General features: G+C 39.7%; 1 protein-coding gene and 1 long non-coding RNA gene across 2 annotated transcripts in view; one reads left to right on the plus strand and one right to left on the minus strand.

Moving 5' to 3' along the window:
* Positions 1-17529, minus strand: part of TACR3 (tachykinin receptor 3) — a 35397-nt gene extending 17868 nt beyond the window's left edge. The window contains exon 1 of the mRNA XM_061477982.1: positions 16816-17529. Coding sequence (XP_061333966.1) covers positions 16816-17291 — 476 coding nt within the window. The 5' untranslated portion in view covers positions 17292-17529. The remainder of the gene's footprint in view (positions 1-16815) is intronic.
* Positions 17530-20970: 3441 nt separating this feature from the next.
* The window catches only part of LOC133275485 (uncharacterized), a 40039-nt gene continuing 33483 nt past the window's right edge, over positions 20971-27526 (plus strand). Inside the window, exon 1 of the long non-coding RNA XR_009745546.1 lies at positions 20971-21165. This is a non-coding gene — a long non-coding RNA (uncharacterized LOC133275485). The remainder of the gene's footprint in view (positions 21166-27526) is intronic.

A 27526-nucleotide genomic window follows, 5' to 3' on the forward strand; every position in this document is an offset into this window, starting at 1 on the left:
AGCCATTTTTATGGAAGGACTGTAGGAAAAAAGGAAAAAAACCACTTTGTGTTATTAGGTTTTGTAGATTTTGAGGTATTGTTGGGACATTAGTTGTTGCTGTGGGGCTTAGAATTTATATAATCAGTTTAATTTACACTGACAGAGAATGAGTTATTCTGTAGGCAAGCAAGTATAAATTAGTAGATCCTATTCCAAAGTGACACAATAAGTGATTATTATTTTTCTTGTCTGTGTTGTCGTATCGACATTCATAGACAAAAAGATTCCAAAGCCACTCATGATTTTTACATTTTGTCTTCTCATCTTGTGCCTTGGCTTTAGATTATGAGAAACCTTCTTACACTTTTAGATTACTGCTTGGGTCTGTGCTTCCAAATCCAGGCAGGATTTGAACTGAAATCCATTGAAATCAATGGACAAGCTACCAGAAATTTTAATTAATCCTTTTTGAGGATGAGTAAGTTGTGTTCTGCTGCAATCAGAAGAGTAGCAGTCATCTAAAACGAAGGAGAGTGCAACATGTCCTAATTGTTACAGTGCACACAATGTTCTAGGCAGACTTCCCCAGGATTTTTCTGCACAGACATTAGCTACAAGACAATAACTATAACATTTATAAGATAATGCTCCTGATAAAAATTTGTCCAGGTAATCATCTGCATCCATGTTTACCTGCTATGAAAAACAAATTTCATTCAGGATATTCCTACTTTTTTGACATTTCATACCTGAGACATAGTTAATTGCAGAAAAGATATTTGGTTTATCAAAAAAAATTCCATTTTAGTTAACCATCAAATATGTGATAAACCCAACATCTGCCATCTTGGATTCGCAACCTCTAGTAGACATGAGAACTGTGCTAATATCTTAAAACATCCAAAGGCTGGCAGAAATAGTAATCTAAAACAACTGTTCATTTTCATTTGCTTTTACTACACTTTGGTATTTTTAACCATAGGGTAATTAGTTCCCTTCTCATTTACCTGCTTTTTTGTTTGGTTGGTTAGTTGGGGGTTTTTTACAGCTAAACCAGTACTTTTGATATTATAAATTAACTATGGCATAGTTTTGAGTGCTGGGTGTCTGGGCCTGAGAAAGCAGCAGATCTCATAAATATAAACTTTAGTTGGATTGTTGCCTTCTATCCCCTAGTTCCCTTCTCCTCCAAAAAACAAGTGCAACTTGGTAATGAATATAAGTTGGTAGTCACAAGTCCTGTCTTTCAAATTGAGCTAGCTTGAGTGTTGGCTGCCTGATGCTGCCCAAAATGCTTGATGATCTTTACCTGTAGTAGGTGATAACCCATAATTCATCATTTTCACATGCTTGTGGGACTCCTAAGGCATCTTCTTCTAGCCTAGTATCATTCCTTTCAATTGCTAGTTTTCTTCAGATTGCACATTGACATTATTTTATGTGCTACTGTCAGATTTCTATTACATTCGTGTTGTTCTTATTCCCAATAGGCACCAGCAACAATTCCTTTTGGCTAAGAAAATATTCTGTTGGTTTATCTTCCTGTCTGGTAACTGCCCTTTAAAAATGTGTGTTGTTTGTGTGAAATGATTCCTACAGATGTACTGATGGAAATTTTTAACTATTGGCTGGCTGAGATGAAAAGCAGGCTACTTGTCTTTCTTGCTGAAATTTGAGTGATAAGCCAACAGTCTAGCTTTTGCACAAGATAGATGACAAAAGCATAGCAGGCAGTCATTCCAACAAACAAATGGGGAGGAGGTGGAGAAGCCTTGACCACTTCCTCGGTAATTCCTTTGTGCAGGAAGGACTTAGCTGATCAGAAAGCATTGGCAACTCTCTATTACTGAGCCTTTGCTAAGAGATTTAATTTAGTCTGATGTGCCAGTTCACTAACAATTACAATGAAGTATCTAACTTGTTCCCTAAGTGGCTTTTCTTGGAAACAAAATTGCTAAATTAACATAGTAAGATGCTGCTTCATAGCTGCAGTTGTAACACTCACTCAAATTTGTCATTTAAGTTTGGTAGCAATTTCCTAGAGAAGCCATCACTGCCATAATTAAGGACAGTGGAAAATGTAGAATGACTCTCAGCTGCCAGTTAAAAAACACCTCCATGGCTGAGCTGTCCGTGGTTGTTAATCTTTGCACCCAAAGGAAGCTTAGAAGAGAATTGAGTCCTTCCTGCACTGTTAACTGTCATTCGCAAAGGAGGCATACCTACTCCTGACTATAATTTTGTTTGCTGGAAAAGTCATCTTCCCATTACTGGTACCTAAGGATGATAAGTTGCTTGTCTCTTTAGGCTCAACCTGAAGGAGCAGTAGCTATTTTTTCCAGTTGGCCCTTGTCTTTGATATCTGTCCATTTTGGCCAGGATGTTTCCATCAGGAATGAAAGCTCCTGCCAGCACAGGCTAGAAGTTCTATGTGTAGGTGTTGCTCAGAAAATTAGTGAGGTGAGGAGGTTAAGTGTGGGGGAATATGTATGTATGATACAGGATATTGCCCCTGTATATTCCAATTACCTACAGCTGACAACTCTCTGTAATTTTTCATGGTGTAGCTCTGTTATTAGGGCTCATTTCCTTAATCTGTTTGATATCCTTTAATAGATTTTGTATGGCAAAGTGCCAGTCACAAGGGGGAGCAGCAGACACGCTGTCTGAATTGTGTACTAAATGGTGCTGAACATGGTGTAGAAAAAAAAGGATTGTGTGAGTAGGCTAGGAATGAAGGGGAGAATGATGAGATACAGGATACGGAGCAGAAGCAGAAGAACTGAGACTGTGAAAGAGTTTGCTGAATGCAAAAATAGGAATTGAAATGAAACAAGAATAATGAGAAATTAACAGAAGCAAGTCTGAGGGGGATGAAGAAAGACTACAGGGCCTTGGGGCGGATGGTGAAAGAGTCTGGGGCTCAAGTGATCTTCTCCTCACTCCTTCCATCTTCCACTGATGATGTGGGAAGGAATGGGAAGATTCAGTTCATAAACAATTGGCTTCAAGACTGGTGCTACAGGCAGGGCTTTGGATTCTTTGATAACAGCTGGTTTTATAGGGCACCAGTCTGGACAATGACAAGTGAGAAAGGTTTGTCTCACAGAGGCAAAAGGATGCTGGGGCACGAATTAGCAGGGCTCATTTGGAGAGCTTTAAACTAGATTCGAAGGGGGATGGGGTTGTAGCTGGGCTTGCCCCAGTGGGGCAGCGCTCCAGAATTGATGAAGACTGGGAGGCCTCCTATAATCCTAGGGTGAAATCGGTGTGCTCAGCTCGCTCCCTGGAATGTCTGTACACCAATGCGCGCAGCATGGGAAATAAGCAGGAGGAGTTAGAAACCTGTGTTAAGTCAGGAGACTATGATCTGGTGGCAGTTACAGAGATGTGGTGGGACAGCTTACATGACTGGAATATAGTCATGGAAGGCTATGTCCTTTTCAGGAAAGACAGGCCAGCCAGGAGGGGTGGTGGGGTTGCTCTTTATGTACGGGAGCAACTACAATGCACTGAGTCCTGTCCAGGGACAGATGACGAGCGAGTTGAGAGTCTGTGGGTGAGAATTAAGGGGCAGGCTGGCAGGGGGGATACTGTTGTAGGTGTCTGTTACAGACCACCAGATCAGGGTGAGGAAGTTGACGAGGCCTTCTACAGGCAGCTGAGAGCGGCCTCACAGTCACAGGCCGTGGTCGTCGTGGGGGATTTTAACTTCCCTGATGTTTGCTGGAAGGACCACTCGGCAACCCAGCCACAGTCCAGGAGGTTCCTCCAGTGTATGGATGATAACTTCCTCCTGCAAATGGTGGATGAGCCGACCAGGAGAGGAGCGCTGCTGGATCTCATCCTCACTAACAAGGAGGGTCTGGTCGAAGCAGTAAGGGTTGAGGGCTGCCTTGGTTACAGCGACCACGAGATGGTGGAATTCAGGATCTTGTGTGGTAGGACCAGTAGAATAGCAAGTAGAATTGCAACCCTGGACTTTAGCAGGGCAAACTTTGGCCTTTTCAAGCAATTGCTAGGGGAAATCCCATGGGCAGGGCTGCTTGAAGGTGAAGGGGCCCAAGATAGTTGGTTGGCATTCAAGGATTGCTTTTTCCGAGCTCAAGATCGGAGCATCCCGACACGTAGGAAGTCAAGGAAGAGGGCCAAGAGACCTGCGTGGCTAAATAAGGAATTGCTGGGTATGCTCAAGTGGAAGAGGAGAGTTTACAGGTCATGGAAGGAGGGGCTGGCCACTTGGGAGGAATATAAGGCTACTGCCTGCTAGAGGATGTAGGAAGGCAGCTAGGATGACTAAGGCCTCCTTAGAATTAAAGCTGGCGAGAAGGGTCAAGGACAGCAAAAAGAGCTTTTTCAAATACATGGCAGATAAAACTAACACCAGAGGCAATGTAGGCCCACTGATAAACAGGATAGGTGCCCTGGTGACAGAAGATACAGAGATGGCAGAGTTACTGAATGCCTTCTTTGTCTCTGTCTACTCTGCTGCAGGCAGTCCTGAAGAGCCCTGTACCCCGGAGACCTTAGATGAAGTCAGGTCAACGGAGCGGTTTGCCTTAGTCGATGAGGAATGGGTTAGAGACCAGTTGAGCAATCTGGACATCCATAAATCCATGGGTCCAGATGGGATGCACCCGTGGGTGCTGAGGGAACTGGCGGAAGTCATTGCTAGACCACTCTCCATCATCTTTACCAAGTCTTGGGAAACGGGAGAGGTGCCTGAGGACTGGAGGAAAGCAAATGTCACTCCAGTCTTCAAAAAGGGCAAGAAGGAGGACCCGGGTAACTATAGACCGGTCAGCCTCACCTCCATCCCTGGGAAAGTGATGGAACACCTTATCCTTGGTGCCATCTTAAGGCATATCAAGGATAAGAAGGTTATGAGGGGCACTCAACATGGCTTCACCAAGGGGAAATCATGTTTGACCAATCTCTTAGCCTTTTATGAGGAAATAACATGGTGGACGGATGATGGCAGAGCGGTGGATGTGGTCTACCTTGACTTCAGCAAAGCATTTGACACAATCTCCCACAGCATCCTCACAGCTAAATTGAGGAAGTGTGGACTGGATGATCAGGTAGTGAGGTGGACTGTGAACTGGCTGAAGGAGAGAAGCCAGAGAGTTGTAGTCTATGGGGCTGAGTCTAGTTGGAGGCCTGTAACTAGTGGAGTGCCTCAAGGGTCAGTACTGGGACCGGTATTATTTAATACATTCATCAACGATTTAGATGAGGGAATTGAGTGTACTATCAGCAAGTTTGCTGATGACACTAAGCTGGGAGGAGTGGCTGACACGCCAGAAGGCTGTGCTGCCATCCAGTGAGACCTGGACAGGCTGGAGAGTTGGGCAGGGAATAACTTGATGAAATATAACAAGGGAAAGTGCAGATTCCTGCATCTGGGCAGGAACAACCCCAGGTTCCAGTATAGGTTGGGGAACGGCCTGTTAGAGAGCAGTGTAGGGGAGAGGGACCTGGGGGTCCTAGTGGACGACAGGATGACCATGAGCCAACACTGTGCCCTTGTGGCCAAGAAGGCCAATGGCATCCTGGGGTGTATTAGAAGGGCGGTGGTTAGTAGGTCGAGAGAGGTCCTCCTTCCCCTCTACTCTGCCCTGGTGAGACCGCATCTGGAATATTGTGTCCAGTTCTGGGCCCCTCAGTTCAAGAAGGACAGGGAGCTGCTGGAGAGAGTCCAGCGCAGGGCAACGAAGATGATTAAGGGAGTGGAGCATCTCCCTTATGAGGAAAGACTGAGGGAGCTGGGTCTCTATAGTTTGGAGAAGAGGAGACTGAGGGGTGACCTTATAAGTGTCTATAAATATATAAAGGGGGAGTGTCACGAGGATGGAGCCAGGCTCTACTCAGTGGCAAACAATGATAGGACAAGGGGTAATGGATACAAACTGGAACACAAGAGGTTCCACTTAAACTTGAGAAGAAACTTCTTCTCAGTGAGGGTGACGGAACACTGGAACAGGCTGCCCAGGGAGGTTGTGGAGTCTCCTTCCCTGGAGACATTCAAAACCCGCCTGGACACATTCCTGTGTAACATTATCTAGGTGTTCCTGCTCCAGCAGGGGGATTGGACTAGATGATCTTTCGAGATCCCTTCCAATCTCTAGCATACTGTGATACTGTGATACTGTGTGAAAGAAAGCAGACATGTAGAATATTAGCAGATAGAAAGTGGGTTGAGAGAGGAGAGAATAAGAAAGGAAACTCAGGTGATGTAAAGGCAAAAGACATATGAGAAAAATCAGCCCTACTAGACCAGAGTTTCCAAGGTAAGAAGAAAAGCACAATGTTTTGACAGTGGGATTCTGTGATGGCAAGACCTTTTGACTCTGAAGGTTTAGGAGAGAGAGCTCCCAAAGAGTTGCTTCTCTCTGTGATCAGGCAACCATAAACTGTATGCAAGGGGAACAAATGGACTTCTCTGATGCTCCAATGTAATCTGTCTTAATTGTTGTTCTGCTTCTCCACTGTTTTTTAAAGTGGTCTGAACTCACGCAGTCCTGAAGTCAGTGAAAGTGGCAGTGCTGAGGCCCTTGTAGGTCCACTGTGTTCTGTGATGTTTATACACAGACCTTGGACCTCCCTGCACCTCTGACTCTAAGCACTCTAAAAGATGGTAGGCATTTGAGCTGAAGGAGGATTTATAATGGCTAGAAGCAGCTGAAGATTTGTTACACCATGGAAAAGGGTTCTGTAGCCACACAAACATTATTCAGTGGGGTACAGTGCCACTTGACTTTGCAGTCTTTGGGTGTTTACTGTTCAGTCAGTCACCAAGCTGGAGAAATGGGACTCTGCTGAGCAAAGCACTGTGAACTCTCACTGAAGTCATTTGATTTCAGGATTGAGCTTCTAATGATTATTACTCCAGTGGGAGCTGCTGATAATGCCACAGATAGCTTGTTCCACACAGTAAAGCAGCAATACTGATTCTAAAATGTAACGACTAAAAAGAAATTTACTCATTATGCTCCTTCACCACAACAAGCAGAAGCCAGTATTACCCCATCCAGCATAAACATTAACACTTGGAAAATAATTATAAGATTAAATATGCGCATTTAGAAATTTAGAGATGTAAATATGTGAAGGTTGCTCCATCCCTAGTCGTGTTCAAGGTCAGGTTGGACAGAACCTTGGGAAACATGATCCTGTGTGAGGCATCCTTGCCCACGGCAGGGGAATGGAACTAGATGATTTTAAGGTCCTTTTCAACCCTAACTATTCTATGATTCTGTGATTCTAGGTAGAGATTCAAGCAGACACTTGCAAGAGTGTGGATTATTCAACATTTGCACCACGTTCTATGCATTACACTAAAGCCTTTTTAGGCAGCACTTTAGTTTCATCACAGGAATCATTAGCACATTATTTTGTTTCCTGTGATCATGTTAAATCCCACTGTCACTGTTTTTCTTTCAGCTTTGTGTTTTGTTAATCTTTATCCCTAGCTTATTACTGCCAAAGTCAGCAATAATCTTTCTAGTGAACTTAATGAGATATCAGTCAGGCTGCAAGATGTAATGGTGGTGCATCATGGTGTGCTTGCTGCAGCACTCTTTTCCTTCAAGACTGTTTTCTTATCTGCCTGGGTCAGAATAGGTCTATTTTCCTTCAGAACTTCTCAGTCTGCAATTTACTGTTTATTACTTGTTTCTTGGGTTCATCAAAACAAGAAAATCTGTTTCTTCTGAAACAGTAATAGAGACAGTCCTCATTTGAATAACATCGGTAAACTGTTTAAGCCAATGGTTATAATGACAGCATGTAGCTCTGTTACAGTTTATAAATAACGTAAAAGACAAATAACTGGTCCTATAAAAGTCCCATAAAAGCTTCTGAAGTTTACATATTATGGTCGTGACAGTAGAAAAGATGATTTAAAAATCCTGATTTCTCTTTTTGTAGAACAGCGTACATTGACTAATACAGGCAGGAAAAATTTCTCTTCTTAACACATTATTTAGAAAATTGTAGCAAAAATATGTAAGACATTTTACAACTAAAATGATGTTCAAAATTGGATCCTACAAATGCCCATTTCGAGACACAGTTGGAACCCTTTAATCATTCTAAGTGGTTTGTTTCACCTGTTTACAGTGTGTTTATAAACTAAAATGGGGGAAAAAGTAATCAATTCAGCCCCAGATTGTAACAGGAAATTAGGACTTGATGGGGGAAGAGACTGAGAGAGAATCATAATGCTTGCGTATAAGTGGCTCATCAACAGCAGACAGCAGAGTGCACTTCCTTTGGGAATGCACAGATGCTGTTATTCCCTCAAAACAGAAGCTGGTTTTGAAACTTTGTATTTGGAATCAACTGGTAATTAAGAAACATAGGTAGGGAAATTGCTATGATTCCCTGCCCTTATTTAAAACACTGTTGTGGAAAAATCCTACAGAAGGTCTCTGTAAGGTAGATACAGTAGGCTGAAGAGGATGGAATGTACTGTGAGATTTTAGAGACATTTTTTGTATGGTGAAAACCAAGTCCTTAACTTTTGCATTCTTTAATCTTTATCTTCTACCTACTAGTACAAGGTTCCATCTTTTAGTGTGGGAATGGTCTGTATTAATTTATTTAGACTGACTTTCTCTTCAGGGAAAGGGGTTATGGGCATTTTTGTAGGACTGTTGAATAAGACTGGTTTTGGTGGCTAGAAGGATCTACAACAGTGAACAATGTTGTTGTTATTCAGGGATCACCTTAAAACTGACAGCATGAAGGAAGAGTGTAGGACAGCATGATAGATAAACACATTGTACATATGAGATATCAATGGGCAGTGTCCCAGAAGGATAACTTGGCCTTGATTTTTCCAGTGGCACATATGCTGTTCTTGGTGAATGGCTGTCATGCTCTGAGCAGGGATAACTGCAGCTTTTCCGAAATCAGGACTAGCCTCCAAGGCCTTGCTTTTGGGTACCTTCTAACAAAAACCTTGAAACAGGAATATTGAAATTCTTCAGTACAGCTGAGTTCTCATAAACAGTGAAATGATTTCTAATTGAGGAACATTTTGGTAACTGACAATAGGCTAGATTTTTATAAGTATGTAATTGATTTTACACAATGTTTTCAATACCTGTGCATATTAATAGAAAAGGGATAACACTTTTCTTTGGTCTGTTTCATAAACTAATGGGCTGACTTCCCCATAGAAGGGCTTCTCTTCCTCCTATTCTTTGAATATGATCTATCTTGGCTATCAACGACCAATATCAATGCAGTGTTTGCAAAACCATCTCCATCTACACAGACACTACTAAGATGTCAATACTAGCGGCAGCTACTCACTGTCACTGTTGGAATACCTTGTTTAATTCCAGAGCAGAAAGTACAACCCACTCTGTCCTGTGATTGCCTGTATTTTTTGGCACTGTCATCTGAGTGCCTTCCTTCTTGTTTCTGCAGTTATTTTGAATAATTTTAGTTTAGGTAAACACAAATATATGAATGATGGAAATTTCTCTCCTGGCTGGTAAATCTGTCAGAAATACAGGCATATACACAATAATATTAAAACAAACAAACCAACCCCAAACCCAAAAATACCCAACCCTTGACTAACCTTGAAAAGTACTGCAGACTGCAAAAAGATTCTCTGTTCTATCCTGATCATTAGAAGTTTGTACCACAGCAACAAATGAATTATTTTTCCTGTGTCTCTCACAGTCTGAATCTTGTAGTCGTTGCATTAGGATGTTCTGCAGAAACTATTTCACCTCTTTTTTTCAGAAAGAAAGAGAATTGTCAAACCTAGAAAATCATTTTAGGCCCTCAAGGCATAAAGAGTCCTTTATGTTTCACCTCTTGATTTTTGAACCCTTAATGCTCTCCTGTTCAACATTTTATCTCTCTTTCTGGGGACTAGTAATTTTCAGAGGGCAGCCTAGATACTGGAATCCATAAATATGATGTGCTTCATAGACTTATGGAAGGGTTTGTGCTAGAAGGGACATTAAAGCTCACCTAGTTCCAACCCCACTGCCATGGGCAGGGACACTTCCCGTAAGACCAGGTCACTCAAATTCCCATCCAACCTGGCCTTGAACACTTCCAGGGATGGGGCATCCACAACTTCTCTGGACAACCTGTGCAAGTGCCTCACATCCTCACAGTGAAGAATTTCTTCCTAATATCTAATCTGAATCTACCCCCATCTTCATCTTCAAATATATCTCTATCTTAAAATATAAATTGGAAAACAGAGAAGTAGGGAAAGGATTTTCTGTTTGAATTCTGTAGTTTGACCCGCAAGGTAATAATATAATAGTAACAATTTTAAAGCCATATTTTGCATTTTTCCCCTCATAATACACAGTGACCAAGGCTGATTCATGAAATTATGATTATGAAGTCATCCATTACTTTAGGAAAAAAAGCTGTATTGACCTTTAGTCTGGGGGTAGGGCAGGTAGTGTTTTGTGTAGTTATGGGACACCAGAGGCAGGTAAAGCTAACTAACAATAAAATGGCATCCTGTGGAAAAAAAAGGACAGTGAGTTTACAGAAGCTTCCTTCATCCATTTCTTCAGATGAAAATATTCTCAGATTTGAGGAGGAGTTCTCTCTGGGCAAAATGCCCTATAAAGCACAAGAAACCTGAAAAGAAACTCACCCAGCTTTTTGTTTTCATTTTTCCTCTGCTAATATGTATCTTGCTCCAGTTTTCAGTGCAAATTATCTCTTTTACATGGAAGCCATTTACTTTGAGACAACAGAATTTGACGGAAGGGGAGTGAGAGAGAGGCCAAAGGCTGAATTTCCATTTGGGCTCGTCTCTGTGCAAGGGATAGCAGCTGGCTGGGCAATGCGGGTTCCTGACTGCCATTGCTTCAACCTCCTCTTTTCACTGGTGAGCCAAGCACAAAACACTTTGTACAAAGCACATGTACAAGATTGCAAGTGCTGGCGTACATCTTTTGTGGGTCTTTTGAGGATGCCTCTACCCTACGACATAGGGTAGGTCATAGGCCTCCATATCCTAACCTGTCAGACATATTTACAATCATTTTTTCCCATACACATTTCCCTATACTTCAGTGTTCCTGAGCAGACAGAACAGATAACTCCCAATTCAGATAATGTTATTATAGAGTAAAGATGATCATGCATAGTTTGGCAGGAGTGTCAGTTTAAAATTTTTATGGGACATAAAGGCCTTGAGCAATTTGTTCCAGGAATAGGAGCTCATGCAGAGGAAGATATCAAAATGTATTCTACTGGGAAAATAATCCATTTTTCAATGGCCCAATTGCCTACTTGAGAATTTCAGTAACAGATTCATTGATAGGGCTTGTGATACTACTTTGTGACAGTAATAACTGCTCTTGCAGCATGCACTTGAAGAGAATGAAGAGCCTAAGTGATATTTTGAGGATCTGAGTGTGTACATATGATGAATTTGATAAATTGAAACCACATGTTTATGCCTTTTAACTGTTTTCTGTTACAAGCTTGTATTATACTACTTATGCAGGAGCCTAATGAGTGTATAGAGAGATTATTAACAGCCATCTGTAACTGAACAATGTCACAGAAAAATAAAAAACTGACCCAGTATATGTAGGCTTCTGTAGACGTATTAGAAGTCTAAGAAATCAGGTGGGAAATTAGAATGACAAGTTTTGAACAAGGATATTGGTGTAATAGGCATACTAGAAACTAGGTAGGAAGAAAGTAACACTGTAATACTAAGGTTCATAAAAAAAGAGATTGTGCAAGGAGGAGAGTAAAACTGAATGTTAAATATAGTTTAAAATCAAGTCAAGTAAAACAAATGTATTAATGAATAATATAGAATTAAATGGTTTGAAACTCCATGCTTGACTGAAAAAATCAACTTCACGATTACACACTCAGCTAATTCATGGTAATAATGATGACATGCTGAAAGAAATTAGAAAGGCTCTGATAGCAGGCAATACAATAATAATAGAAGATACCAGTGACTTCTGTGCAGACATAAAACATATTCATCAACATTAGTGACTGCTTTACGGAACATCTGTAAGAGGAAGCATAAAGTAAACAAGGAGCTTTTGAGTTGGTCCTTAAGAGTGGCTACAGTCAGGCTTAAATGTTATTATTCTTTGAATATTCTCTTGATTATGGCTGCTTTTAGCATCTCTGCAGAAACAATAAAACCCTCCAAAAGGTGCTGTGATAGTGTTTCATTTAAAAATGGGAAACTATAAAAGCATGAGGAAGGTTATTAAAAAGAAATGAGAAGGGCAACCAAAAGGAAACAGAGCCTGCTAATTACAAGAATCAATCATATTCTGAAACATGGATATTCTCTAATGATATAATCTTTCATTAGTGAAGGTTAATTTGATTTTGAGTCTGGTGTTCAGCAAAGTGAGTGTAGGGGTGTTGGGAAGGAGAAAGCTGGGCCCATGGCTGTTGGATTCTGAATCTCATTGTGCTGCAAATTGTTTGATTATTCAATTTTTCAATCAAATTTTTAAAAACATCCATCCTGATATCAACATGTTATCCATATCAGGAGTGTGATTCTGTGTAGTGATTCTGTGTAGCCATACTTAAGTGAGCTGACTAGGATACCAAAGGTAAGAGTGCTTATGTATCTGTCTTTTAGCTCTAATTTGAATAGCTTTTAAAAACAGACTTGCAGACACAGTTCTGTGGAATAAATACAAATAAAAAGTTTCATAACAGCTCTATTGGACTAGACAAATACAGAATAAAGTTCTGTATCTGCCTGTAGGTCAAAAAAAATTCAGTCTATCAGAAGGACCAGAAAATGGGGAAAAAGATTAAGTTATTATTGAAATCATAATTGGACTTTGGGACATGATTAAGTTTTAAGTTTTAAAAATCATGATTTACTTTGATAACCTCCTGATTTGAAGTTAATTATTGAACTTTCAGTATTAATGGCAGAAAACTGTAACAACTCCAGAGTTTACATCAACACAACATGTGAGGAAAGTTCTGTGATTAAAAAAAAGTGCATGAAAGTGGAATTCTCTTAGTTCTTAATATTGGGCTTTATTTTATCATTCTAGTGCAATAACTCTGACTCTGCAAGTAGCTGAACTGAAAAATGGGCTGTGAATTTTGCAAAGTATAAGACTAAGGTGGGTAGCAACTGGCGGAATCTGAACTTTGGAAAGAATTATGTTAAATCCATCATTTGACTCTTTCTTTCATAATAATTTGTTAAAAAAAGATTTTACGTGTTTTTTGATGTTATTATATTGATCCATACTGAACAGCAGTAATCCGTATAGGCTGTTTTGCAGTAATGCAGAATATTAGTGTATCATAAATGTAATATTATTTACATTTGTATGAAATATTGGCATATGTGTGTCTTTTCAATAACTTTGGCATATAAATAAAGGCAATATATATATTCAATGCCTCTTCAAAGACTAAAAGTTTGCTTGCATACTAAGAAGAAAATAAGTGGTAAGATTTAAATAGGATCAGCAGCTACTCACTGTCACTGTTGGAATACCTTGTATAATTCCAGAGCAGTTGCTTTTACAAAGAGTTAACTTGTTGAAGTGAGGAAATCTTTATGGAATTGCTGATAGAACAATAACTGGAAAAGTCACACTGTGTTAAAAATCAGGAAAAAAATGCATAAAAAGGCACTAAGTACCCCACTGAAGGCATCTTATTTTATGCTATATTCCTACATCTCTGAACTTTTACCATCAGACATTTGCAGAGAATTTCTATGTCTACACACAGAGCTGGTTGTATAATGAGGCAATCTTGGGATTGGAAATTAAGTGCCAGTATACATGAACTATTTCTTTTGCATGTTAAGAACTGTTAGGAAGGGACAGGGGGTCTTCAATAGCCAGGGCCAGATGGCATAAATTCTGCCTAAGTTACTGCCTTTAATATGTCCAAGAACTGTACCACAGCGAGTAGTCACAGACAGAGGTAAGACATATGACCCTTTTGGATAATTGCCAGTGGCAAGGGCATAATGGCTCCAGAACTATCCCTCATTCAGTTTATCTTAGGCTGTTTTAAAAGCTTATCTCCATGGAGTAGCTAAAAGAACTATTGCACTGGAAGCAGTGTAACTGTAATACTGTGCAGCATGAGCTACAGAAGATAGAATGAATGAATGAATGCCTTTGAAGCAGTAGTGTAAAATCTGTGCAGCTTGATACTTGGGCTAGTTTGGTTAAAGCTACCTGTGGCATCTCTGCAGTAGACTGCTAACAGCCTGTTGGGAAAGAAAGAGAAAGACCACCAGGAAGGGGTTTTCAGAACTGTGAATAAATCCACGTAAATTTGAGTCTATGTTCAATGACCAGGTGGTCATACAGCAGTATTGAATACATTCATCCTCATCTCCAGATGAGCACACTCCACTGCAGGAACCACCTACTCCATGGAAATCGGTGTCAGCCCAGTGCACACAATTTGGCCTACATGATGTGAAAGGAAACATACCGCCTTGACCTCTGCTCAGTGATGTCTAGAATCACAGTGACTCATTCATACTCTGTGAATGTCTGGATGTTCTAAAATGATCAATGGAGCATATCACAGCATACTTTTTAGTGAGTTTGAGTTGCAACCCGTGAGTTTTCAGTTTTGGGATGTTAACAATTTCCACTACTGAATCATCTCATACAACCCCATCATTTTTGTTCCTTCAGTAATTTTTTTCCTAATTTGTGTTTTTTTTTTTTTTTTGTTTAATTCTAGGTGAACATGAATGTTTAAGAATGGGTTTACTGGGTCAAAACTAAAGCACAGGTACCTGTCTGAAGCACTGGCTGAAGTTTCACAGAAATGGGAACCAAAGTTTAAAAAACATCCACTCAGTAGATGTGTGCCTTAGAATACAGCAGACTGTACATGTAAGGACATTCCTTGGGATTCACTTTGACCTGCAGTTTTCCTCTTGAACCTGCAGAATTGTTCTGCAGTAGTAGGCAGGAAATGGTTAAAGATGCTGAATGAATCAGGTGTGATTTGGTATAAAAAGAAAAGGAATAACAATTTGAATAGGGAAGGAGGGCTAGATTGCTCTTTGTTTTACAAGATGCTCCTTGGTACAACAGAGAGCTCTCCTGAGCACAGCTGTGGCATTGCTCACTGTGCTTTCCCAAGGGAAGATTTTGATATGCCTCTGGGGGCAGGTGAGCTTGGAAGATGTGGAGGGGTGGAAATCGTGATTTTTTCAGGGGATTGTCAGACAAGAAATAGATCAAAGTGAGCAACAGCAGTAATAGATTCACTTCTGAGCATCACTGTGTCACATTGCTAAACCAAGGAAAACATTTCTAATGTATTTGTATATGACCATTGCACTTCAGTCAGTGTGGAACAGAGCTGTTCTTTACTTTACTCTGGAAATGCACCCTTTGGATTCCCAGGGAACTGTATTTATCTTTGTTTCCAGTTTCCTAGCATAAATTTATGAACTTTCAAGTGGTAAGTACTACATCTCTCTGGAGGTTTTTGCCAGAACAATGAAAAAACCTTACTCAGAGCATCCAGGTAACTGCTCAGATAGTGATGTGATCAGCTGCAGCAATAACAGTTAAATCCTCAACATCAGTTAAAAACCTTTTATCTTTCTGAAGGACCAACACAAAACCATTATTATGAGCTTGTCCACAGCATAGAGAAGAGGTACAATAACATGTTTCCCAATCTTTGCCCCTGGAAGTGAGAAGGTGGATTGAACCTCATAAAAATCTTAACTACCATCACCAAATCTTAACCTAACATCACCATTAATCTTAACTACCAAATGCAGAAAGTGCTGCAGTTCTGCCAGGTCAGTTCAGGCAAGATGCATAATGGGATTTGGATATGTAGAAAAGAGTTTTATGAGTGATTAGAGTGTGTTGCTAAAAGGAATATAAAAGATCTGAAGTACAACATGGTCTGGATTTCTGAATGAAAATTCAGGAACTCATTGGAGATCTAAAGCATGGGGTAAGTCACCTCTCCAGTACAGCAAATGTGAAAATTATCGTAAAGAAAGGAACATTTCCCAGGGAAGACTCACATCACCTTCTGAGAAATGTGGTCCATCAAAGCACCTCTGTTCAAAATCAGACAATAGTTGTCCTATTCTATTATTGTCAAGAGCACAAAGGTAATTTTTTTTTCCTGTTCTGTTTTTTTTTTCACAGTCACAGAGGCTTCCTTTGCTGGAAGTAATCAGAAAAATATCAAGCACTTTGAAACCATGTTCTTACCAGACCTCTGGATATGTACAGATGACAATGTAAATAGTCTCATTAGTTAAAATCAGGAGGAACCAAGTAACTCAGAGCTGTCTGTGGGAGCAACTATTAAAAACAGAGTCTGAAGTGATTTCTGAGGAGGAGGCAAATGCCTCTGCCAGCTGCAGAAATACAGATAGGAAGTAAGTTTGAAATCCTCTCCCTCCACACACAATCTCTACAACTACTTATCAGTATGAATTAGATGACATTGACTGAGGGACAGATACTGTTTTCACAGGTGGGGAAGCAAAACCCTGAGCAGTGGCTGCTGTTACTGAATTAGTATTAGAAGATGGAGCACAAAGAGCCACTGAAGTCAAACGGAGAGGAAATGTAAAAGAAAATGTGAGAGTGAAAACAATGAAAGTCTAAAAGAGAAAGACCAAAGACAGGGAGAAAAACTGTGTGTTAGGGAGAGAACTTACAGAAGTACAGAGGAGCACAATCAGTGATCTATTGAGAGCTCTGCCTCTTGTTACTTTATGATTGTTTCCTCTGTATTTTTATTTCAGCAGAGAATTTGAACTTGGCATTTCACCCCAAAACTTTTCCTTTCTTTTCTCACCTGTCCACAGCTATTGCTGTCATGGAGTAGATGCTGGCGAAGACAGCTGTAATTGGGAAGAAGTTGTGGAAGCGGCAGTAAGCCTCTCCAAAGTACCATTCACTGTGCAGCGCGTAGATGAAATTGATGAGAGTATTAAAAGCAGCCATGGAGGCATCGGAGAAGGCCAGGTTCACCAGGAAGTAATTGGTCACTGTCCTCATGCGCTTGTGAGCCAGGATAATCCAGATGACAATGAGATTTCCAAAAACAGCCACTGCCACCACACCACCATAAGCCAGAGACCACAGGGCAATGCGCCAAAAGGGTTGCACAAATTGGTTGGAGAAGTTGGCTGCTGAGGATGCTACAGGGTGAGAAGAGTTTCCAGCTGATGCTCCCAGTTCCTGTCCCCAGGGATCACCCACTGCAGCAAGGCTAATGTTCCACCTGCTGCTCATGCTCATGTTCCCGTTGGCTGTGGGGATAGAAGTCATCTTGGATGTTCCTCTCCTCAGTTCCAGAAATGATGTGCCTCTCCCAGCCCACCAAAATCACCACAAACAAGTAAGAAGAGGAAAGAAAGAAAAAAAGGAGTGAGGCAGCACAGCAGACAGTGGGAATGAGAAACCTGCCAGAAAAGCTTTGGCTACTCTGTTCAACTGTTATACCAGCTGAGACTGGAGAGCTGCCTCTGGGTAGAGCAGCATCCTATTGCTCCTCTCTACAGCCACCTCTTGCTTTTGATTTTGCTGAAAGAGAAGCTGACTGGGAGCCAAGGCACATTTTATAGGCTTGTGAGTACCCAGCGTCATGAAGGGAGTGGAGCAATAAGCTTCATCGGCTGGTAAGATAGCACCTCTTTGTTCTCCCTCCTCCCCTTTTATTTCATTCATTGACAGCAGCAGGCACTTTCAGGAGCTGTGGAGAGCACCACAGGGAAAATGAATTCTCATCTTGTTTATGTTGAGAAATTTGTTTTATATTGCCTTTAAGTTTTAAAATACTCTTTTTGCCCTTTCCTTGCAGGGCTAATTAGTTGAACATCCCAGGGCTGAGGCTGCTTTTGATTAAAGCTGTTTCCTGAATTCCAGAGGAATTCAGATCTGCTTTTTTGCTGCTCTCTATTATTTAGTACACACTTTCTTTTTAACCATTCCATTAACTACAGGTTTGGAATAGTGACTCCTTTCAGATAGATAAATACATCCTGCTGCTAATTTCACTTTTCAATCTGTAACATGTAATTGACATTTCTGTGGTTTAAGCCCAGCTTAAACCATGACCGACATCAAGAAACATTTATAAAATTATAATGTGACTTTTTCTTACATGCCTGTAAAGTCATTTGCATGTTCATCAGACACTGTTTTTTGTTGAAACACTATGCAGCCCTAAACACGGATGTCCCTAAATATGTGTAAAATGCTAATGGTTTGTTTTCATTGTATCTTTGCAAAAATTACTTTTTTTAGTTCTTTTTTACTTATTTGCATTTATTCTACACTTCGTACTATTATTATTTTGAGCAAACATTATTTTCATATGTGGTGATTTTTATGCTGGTAGAAGAGGGTAAATGAGGAAATGTAACACCTGATGATTTCACATCTGAGAAATCAATTTTCTCATTAACATGTTAACAACAGCTGGCATTGGGGATGCATGTTTTATGCAAGGGTTGATTGCAGGGGACTTCAACTAACAAATCTTTGTTATTCAATAAGCTGCAGTCTTTGGGGAGAAAATGCGGTTTAGTGCAGATCTGCTCCATGCTTTAACAGTTTAGAGCTACTACGTGTCATCAGCAGATATTTCAGCTGTATCACAGGAGTGGGAGCTATACAATACTCCTATCAGCAATGACACGTTTACATTTTTTTAAACAAAAGCTTCATACAAAAATCAAATACTCCTGTGTTCCACTTCGTCCCTGCTGTATTTACCTAGTGTGAATAGTGCCTGCACTTTAATTGTCAGGTCTGCACTACACTTTTAATTTGAATGACGGCAACTGTGGCCATTTCTGTATGCTTCTCAGCTCTTACCACCTGCCATGATCCCAAGCAGCAGCCCATCCCAGGCTGAGAATCTCTGCCGAAAACCACCCTTTGCTATAGCGCTTGTGGAACCTACTCATGTGCTGCAGGTCCTCATCACAGGAAAAACACTGGAGTTAATCCCACAGTTCCGTTTCAAGACCCAAGTCTTCCATCTGTATTGTCTTTAATCCTCTCCCTGGAGGTGAGTCTGAAGAAGGGAATAGTAGTTCACACACTGTTTCCCAGCAGCCTTTGTGCCCTGTTCTCAAGAGGTCTCATAGTAAGAAGCAGAGTCAGCAGAAGCTGTAGTAGTGCTGAGAGAGTTGAACCACGCTGTAAGTTAGCTCTCCAGCAAACTGTGAGGTATATTTTTCTGCCTTTTGGATGTGTGTAAAGGGGACTTTGGGAAGGCAGTAAGGAATAAGCAGTTGAGTGATTCAGGTGCTCTCCTCTGGTAAAATCACTGGGGTGCTGGCCAGAGGCTTAGTAGCTAGAGCTTCTTGTTGTATCATGTCATCTGAAATAGACCAGTGGGATAGACTGAGAGAATCCCTTACCTGGGAAAAGGAGTCTGACTTGTAATAAATGGTCTAAACCAGAGACAAAATCCAAGAAATTGAATTAACTGTGGTGAAGAAAATCTCTGTGAGTTTGAGTGTTGAAAGGGTTCAGATGGGGATTCCAGTAAGTGAGGACTACTGAATTGACTAGTTATATCAGAGACTTGGACATTCAGTTATTGACTCTAAGAGCTTCACTCAAGATTTTCATATGGCTGTGAGTCAGAAAGCACAAACTCAGCCCTGTGCCCTATACCTTTCCACCCTTATGCCCAAACTAGGAGCCTCAGACTCTAATGAGTGTTTTTCACATTCCCAGGCTAGTGGGACCTTATTTCTTGCACACAGTACTGCCAACAGTGCAGCGGAGTGCAAACACACAGGAACAGCATACTGTTAGCACGTCCAGTAACTTACCCTCTATAGAAACATGAAGGATCTGTATTTAAACTACTTACTCTGTACAGTTCATGGAGTCATGTCCTAGTCATGTGTTGTAAATTCTGTCTCAGTGGCGAGTTCCCCTGAAAAATGTTCAATGTGCGGTAATCTGGCCCGATGCTGCAAATTAGGGGCTGTATTTTGACTATGAGAGCAGGAGTCTGAGTTCTTGTTTCTCTTCTCACAGGAATGAAGTTTGATCTAGCTCTCTGTCCTGGAAAACTGCTTGTCATTGCACACTGGGTGTTCTGGAGAAACCGGTCCCATGTGTCCTTCCCTAATCCTTTACAGTGCTGCCGAGAGAAATTGTTCTCAATGGATTCCTAGTCACAGTGAGAAGTCAGTACTGGTCAACATCACCTTATACAGGCAAAGCTATAGGTAAATTGAGTCCTTCAGACTTTAAACAAAAAACAGGAAGCTTTTTGTAGTCTCTGTTTGTGGTATGTCAGCCAGACCACCAACACAGTATGTGACAAAAGTGTCCTGTCTTCCTCTTCAGGGGTATGCTGAGGACACTGAGGAACTATCCCACTCCTGTAGGGAATATAAAGTGTGCTTTTCCCCATTCCTCTGTGTGTGAAGAGAAGAAAAAATGTCCTTTTGCAACAACCTCAGTTTTTCACTAGTCACTTGCTCAGTAAGCTGGATGTTATTTGCTGTGTTGCTGCAGGTATTCAAATCTGGAAGAAGAGGTGGGTGAGTATCTGGAGCTGTTTAGTTTTAAGAAGTGGAACACTAAACAGTACAGGGAAAATGTTGGGCAACTGGATCAACCTTCTGTAGGGAACATTTATGATTCCTTTTGGTGATTACTAGAATAAATTTTCTGTGCTCTGGTTTTCATTCTTATTGAAACCCTAAAGGAGCAGTCTGGTACAATCAATTGGAGCAAAACCACATCCTCCTACGTCAAAAAGACTGCAGCAAAGAAATAACTTGACCTACCCTTTAGCACCTGTCTTGCTACCATTTTATTTAAGGAAAGAGGTTAAGCAGCCAGTAATTGGCTTTTGCCTAGAGAGGAAATATACTTGGACAGTGAAGTCAGCTGTGTTTCTCCATCAACATTTGTATCGATTATAAACTTAATGATTGTTCTGCTGAAGGTCATTAGCATTCAGTTTCTCAAATAAGTTTCACAGCAACTTTAGTGAAAGCATTTCTGTTAATAACTTGTAAGCAACAAAACCTACCTGTCTGTGGTGAAACTTACGCAAAGGAGTAGTACAAAAGACAAAGATCTGTGTCTTTTCTCAGTCCTTGTAGAAAAGTGAGGTGGTTGTAGAAGGTAAACATTCTGGCATTTTCTTCTAAAACCAGTACAGGTATGTGGTTTCTTATGCTAGCTTTTGGCCATTCCAGGTTATGTATATTTGCAGTAGGAGTATTTCATTTTCCTCTGGTTAAGACTGTACTAAATTTTAGAGTGACTGCTTTCTGATTATCTGCTATTTGCTGTTTTCTTTTGCCTTTCCACTGATAGCTCCTTTGTGCTTGTACAGTCAGCCGTGGTTAAACTTGCTGCTATTAGCAGTTCCCCAAGCTTCACAGAAACACTGAGAAACGTGAAAGAAATATTCAAAGTCTGATCAGGAAAGTAGCTTTGATTGTCTGTAGTTCTTCCTTTATATAGCTTGAAGTTACATTTTCACAGTTCTAGCAAAACCTTTCATTCCGAGCTGAGTAGAAGCTAAGCTTTTGACTTAGCATCTTGATTACAAGGTAGATTTAGAAATTACCCTATTCTTTGCTATTTACGAAACTGTGATTTAATCTTCTATAGGTCTTCTGGTGTACTTGACGTTTTCAACTGATGTCACTCTTCCACTAAATTCTTTTGTGTGGGATGGGAAAGAGAGCCAGAGAATATCAGCAGTAGTGTACCAGTAGGGAACTGTAGTAAAATAGCAGTCTGCACAGCATCTCTATTTAGCATGCTTGCTAACTGCATCATTGTTATGTACAGAAGTTCTATTTCACAAGATCTGTCCTCTATGGTTCCTTTTTCATTTTTTTTGTTTATAGCACTGAGGGCACTAAGTATGCCTTTGTTTTTTTCAATTTGCTTGCTTGATTAGGCTTACCCTAATGACCTCATTCCCTCCATCCTTCCAGCTGCCATCTAGAAGAGATGATCCTTTACGAGCAGTTTTTAGTTTTCCTCAGCTCCTGTTCTTCAGTCAGTCATGCAAAGCTTTGGCTACAGCAGGAGAATTTTTGCAATTTAAGGATGCTTGGCATTGTCCTCTTTATTATAGCTGCTTGTTAGCATTGTGCTGCTGTCATGATAATGTCATCCTGGATTTTGAACAGTTTGTTTTCATTTGTGTGGCTTAAACACAGCTGGAAGATTCAGTTTGAACTTGATTTCTGATTATAAATGCGCAAGTCTTCTTCCTGGCACCAACTGAAAATGACTCAATAGGATAGCAGGCAACTTCACAAGCATGTGAGTAAGGATGTTCTAGTAAAGGGGTTGGACAAAATCAGAAATACTGTATGTGGCCTTTCATAGTAGCAGGAGGGGTGGGGACAATCAGAGTCAAAGACAAATTTTCTTCTGGAGTATGACGCTGAAGTGCAACTTCACTGTTAGCTACTTTTAGAATAAAAGGAATCTGGGCAGTTCTAGGGATGAGTAATGAGAAATTAACACTACAAAGAAATAAAGAGTATTCTGAATTATATGTAATAGTCACAAAATATTTTGTGTGAGAAAACTTTGATGAAGGATGAAGAAAGAACCAGGAGGACTTCATCAGCTATTGAGAGTTTGACTTTTCCAATCCTTCTGAAAGGCTAAATACACTTAATTTCCACTGTCACAAGCAGGAGCTGGTCCTCTGTTTTTTAGCTGCTGTGTGTAGGACATGATTGAAGTAGTTGAATAGTTGGTAAGTGAGGTGCTGGTGTCAAAATATAATTTGTAGGTCACAGTTCAGTGAAAAGTATTCATTTGGTTTCCTGGTCAGCTTGGGCTTTGAGAGGAAAAGGCATTATAAGGTTTTTGTTTTTAAAAATTTAGTGGATTGATTCAAGTGGTACTTCTACCTTAAAATCGTATGTGGAGAGGAGGTAAAGGCAGAATGAAGTGGAATGTGCTATAAAAAAACATTTTCTTGGGTTATTGTGATTAGTTGTCTTTCCTGTTATTATTCCTTTTCCTCTTTAAACTCTTTGTTGCAGTCCCTGACACAAAGGAGTGTGAAACCTTTACCAAGTTGGTTGGTTTTTGGTTGTTTTTTTTTGTTGTTGTTGTTTTTTTGTTTGTTTGGGTTTTTTTGGGGGGTGGGGGTGTTTGTTTGCTTGTTTGATTTTGGGTTTTTGGGGGGAGGTGTGGGGGTGTGCTTTTGTTTTGTTCTGGGGGTTTTTTTGTGTTCCCTTCTCCCTGACTGTTGTACATTCTTATTTTCTCCAGTGGGAGACAAAGTATTTGCAATTGTAATTCCAGGTACTTCTGCCTTTTCATCTTTTTCCGATTGCTCAAGTGCCAGTCCAATGTCATAGGTGAGATGAACCAGCAACTTAACATATATGTGTGCACTCCTTCATGTTTCCCCATATTCTTATTTTCTTTTAAATTGCTTTAATGATTCTATTTTTTTAAGTTACAATTATAGCAGTATTATAAGGTCACATACATCAGAGATGAAAACAATGTGTTTTATTAGGTCTTGCATGTTCTGAACCTGAAATTCCTATGGGCCTGTTTCTAAGTCCATTAAAGTCAATAAAAGAGGCACCTACTGGCAAAACAATTTCCTCTGTCTCCTACAAGGCTCTTTCCAGCAATTTGTTTCCTTCCAAACATCCAAATTAAGGGGGATTTTACTAATGTCTTTTCTGTTTCCAGGAGTTACTGAATATATTTATATATAATAACGTACATACCTATTAATACATAATAAAATGCACACTTTAAGGTCTGAAGTAAGATGAGGAGGTGTGCATGGAATCATGCTAACAAGATTTTCAGGTAGCTTTATCACGTAATTCATAGGACATCGGTGGTGCATCTGTATTTAACTGCTACCTGATAAGTAAAACAAGGAGGCTTCTTGACTTTGCTTTTTGATAACAGGAGAGATTATCTTACTATCACTGTTGTATTAAGAGGCTATTTAATGTTACTTGCTTTCTTCATTGAAAAAGAATTTTTATGGATTGTTCATCATAAAACATTACAGGCAATTACAGAAAAGAAATCTCATCCATTTTAGAAAACTGTCTACTTGGAATGCTCATATGAGACGATATTCTGGCAGCATAGACAAGAATAACAAGCATATAGAAACTCAGTAGAAAAGCTATTTTTTCTAATGGAAGATTTTCTAGAAATATGCCAGCTGTAACTTCCCTCCACCAAGCTTTCCAGAAAACAAATAGTTTTTCCCACAAGTTTGCTGCAATGGTCTGTAAATTGCTGTTCTGTTTCTGCCTGCTCAGTAAACTGTTTTAAAATACATTTGGGATTTATTCACAAGGCCAAAGAAGCTTTCCTGCTACATTTTTCTATATTCCTTAGAGTTTAAGGAAAGAAGAATAGTTGCATTTTGAGGCCTTTTAGAAAAGTACATAATTACGTTTAATATCCATAACCTCTGCAAAACAGATAAACCAGAGCAGATTAAGCATACGGGAGGAATTGAACATTACAAGTAGTAGTAATAATAAAACTCAAAAGTACTATAGCACATTGGATTATTAGAGAAAATATATTTATTTTAAAAGGAGTACAGACTAAACTCTTAAAAGTCACTGTAAGGAAGAATGAAAGGACATGCTGACGCTAGGTTAGGTATTCATGACAATTTCTGAAGTTAATCCAGAAATACTCTGATTACTCTGCTCTAAACTTCTGCCTTTCTAACTAAAAAGCAAAGTCAGCTTTTAATTTTGCATCCAAAAATAAGGTTTTAAGTTTCTTTTTTTATCTTGGCTATCATTTAAAATGCTTCAAAGTTCAAAAATGAGTTATAGTGGAAATAGTCCAGGAAGAGCAGATATAATTTAGATTAAGAATCAGGCTGTGATTTCTGTGTTTGTCATAATTCTAGCAGTAATTTGTAGTGTTGAATATATTTTCCTTGCTTTGATCATCTTATATAATAGGATGTGCTAACATCCTTTTGGGGGTCTGATCCATCAAACTCTTACTGTCAGTGACCTCTCTTCCTGTGTGCTAGAGAAAAGTATTTTTTGTGCTATATCAGCCCTGTTCAGTATTCTTGATACAGCCTAAACCCAGCAGGTTTTGGATTTGAACAGGTGGAAAAAGCTGTATTTACCTAAAAAAATAAGTAAGGAAAAGTATGTTCTTAGTTAATCTGTTTTTAACTAGAGGCAAAAGACAAAAAGTTGCTGAGTGCTGGAAGCATTGAACTGAGTTTGTGAAGACCTGAGTTCTAGTTTGCCTGTGGCACAGCTCAGCTTGGAGAAATTGCTTTCTGTCTCGACTTCAGAATTCCTCTTCTTCTAATCAGCTTTGTAAAATTCTCTGAGATTACCAGTTACATCAACAAATCATTGCTGCTAATGTTGGAAACCAAATGTCAGTGATTTTGTCACAAGCTTTTCTGTGTATGCCTCTCCTTGCAAAAAATGGGATTGCTTTTTATATGCAGCAAATCACGAAACCCTTCTCCTGTTTTTAGTGTCAGACTGGCTCATTTGGCAGAAAAAGAATCTTTTTGAAAATGATCTGACCTTTCCCAATAATTCAGCAATTTCCAGAAGCATTGTGAAGACAACAGAGAGGAAGGCAATTAATTTTCTGAGGTGAAATGATTTAGACTATTTTTTGTGGATTCACCATATATCACCAGCTGAGTTTTGAATAAGCAGTAGCAAAAAGGGAGGAAGACGCATGAAAGCAAAATGTAGTAGCTTAAGATGCATTCTTTACAAATTACATCATTTATTTAGATAAACTCCAAACATTAACATTTGATGACTGTTTTGGAACTTTGGGGAAGGCGCTTAGATTTTTATTACTGTGCCTTTTTTTTAATTATTAATTCTCAAATAATAATGTAGTATAGCGATTGAATGTAATCAGAAAAAGCTAAGTTTATTTTATGTGAAGATGGATCTTGCATGCTCTTTAGCTGTGCTTTGCTCTGCTGCACTGTACTAGGCTGGACTATGCAGTATTACACTATAGCTAATATTAACAAGAGTTGACTGCAAAATTACTTTCTTTGTATACTCTTTCTAAAGGGACTATCATCTTTCATTTATGAGCTGTAATTACCATCTTGCTTAATCACTGTTTGATTTCTCCATTTATCCTGTCCAGCTTAGTGACTGATGTTCAGTGACTCGGCTTGTGGTCATAAATTACAATGCAAAGCAGAAACTGTGCATGGCAAATGCTTTCTTATATCATTTCCATGAGTGTGAGCATGATTTTATCAGACAGATTTTGTTATTTTCTGTAGCAATAGGAAGAGTCCTTCCTCCCCCCTGCCTGGGGAAATTTTGCCTTTAAATGGAAAATTTTCTTAGCAAAAAGTTGAAATTTCAGTGAAAATTTCCTACAAAAACATCAAATTGCTCACTTAGAATGTCTATTTCTGTCAAAAACTACCTCAAACTAATATTTTGACCTCTTACAGTAACAGTTTCTATTGCTTATTAAGTCAGCTACACATTTGAAGTGCATAATTGTTTCATTTTTAATATTTATTTTTATTTTTTTTCAGTGAGTGGGCTCACTGAGCTTTGAACTACTGTCCTGTCAATGCAGGTTTCTCTTCTTAAATATTTAAGGAACTTTGATACTTATGCTCATAGCTGATGGATTAACTCAACTGAGAAGCTGCTATCAACTTATTAATGTAGCAGGGCAGGACCTAGATATTCTTACTATTAAGGCTTCACTTGCTTTACTCTGTTAGCAAGAACTCGAGGGAGGACTCTCAGATACTAAGCTGGATCCTCTCAGAACAAACTTTTCCATTGCTTTTGTGACAGCATGGGGTGGTAATTTGCCTTAAAATATTGCTTTGCTCTTCTGTTTCAGTTACACTCTCCACAAGGATTAAAAATACATAGTCAACTCTACTTAGCTACTAGTTTCTCACTTCTGTAGTGCTTGGCTTTCTGGCATAGCAAAAAAAACATTCTACCATGAATCTAGTGTATTTATGTACGTGGGTAATAAATTTAATGCACACACACATAGCGCATTAACCGAATATAATATTGGTAGGAAAATTGTTTAATGTGTTTAGGTGGGAGGGTACATCTAAGGAAGGACTGTGGCAATTGCCCTCTAATGCAGCTCCTGTAGACACATTCCAGTTTGTAGAGCTGCCTCTGCCTTGCTATTTCTTCCACACTACTTGAGTAGCAATGTCTCATATTTATTGTTCATTAGCTGAGACTTATTTTTGACACGAACTCCTCGAAAGGATTAATTGCAATTTTTCATGAGGAAACTTGGCATTTATTCTTTTCTCTAGGCTACCTTAGCCTTATATGCATTCTGTTATGGGCTTGTCATAGGTTATCCCCCATAGGCAGTTAAGAACTACACAACTGCTCATTCACACCCCCCCCCCCCCTGTGGTGGGATCAGGGAGAGAATCTGAGGAAAAAAATGAGAAAACTCATGGGCTGAAATAAAGACAGTTTAATGGATAGAGCAAAAGCTGTGTGTGTAAGAAAAGCAAAACAAAGAGA

Source organism: Pezoporus flaviventris, unplaced genomic scaffold (genome assembly GCF_033815535.1).
Source record: "Pezoporus flaviventris isolate CSIRO_AGI_PZ_B2104156 unplaced genomic scaffold, CSIRO_AGI_Pfla_v1 ptg000002l, whole genome shotgun sequence".
In the NCBI taxonomy this organism is placed as follows: Eukaryota; Metazoa; Chordata; class Aves; order Psittaciformes; family Psittacidae; genus Pezoporus; species Pezoporus flaviventris.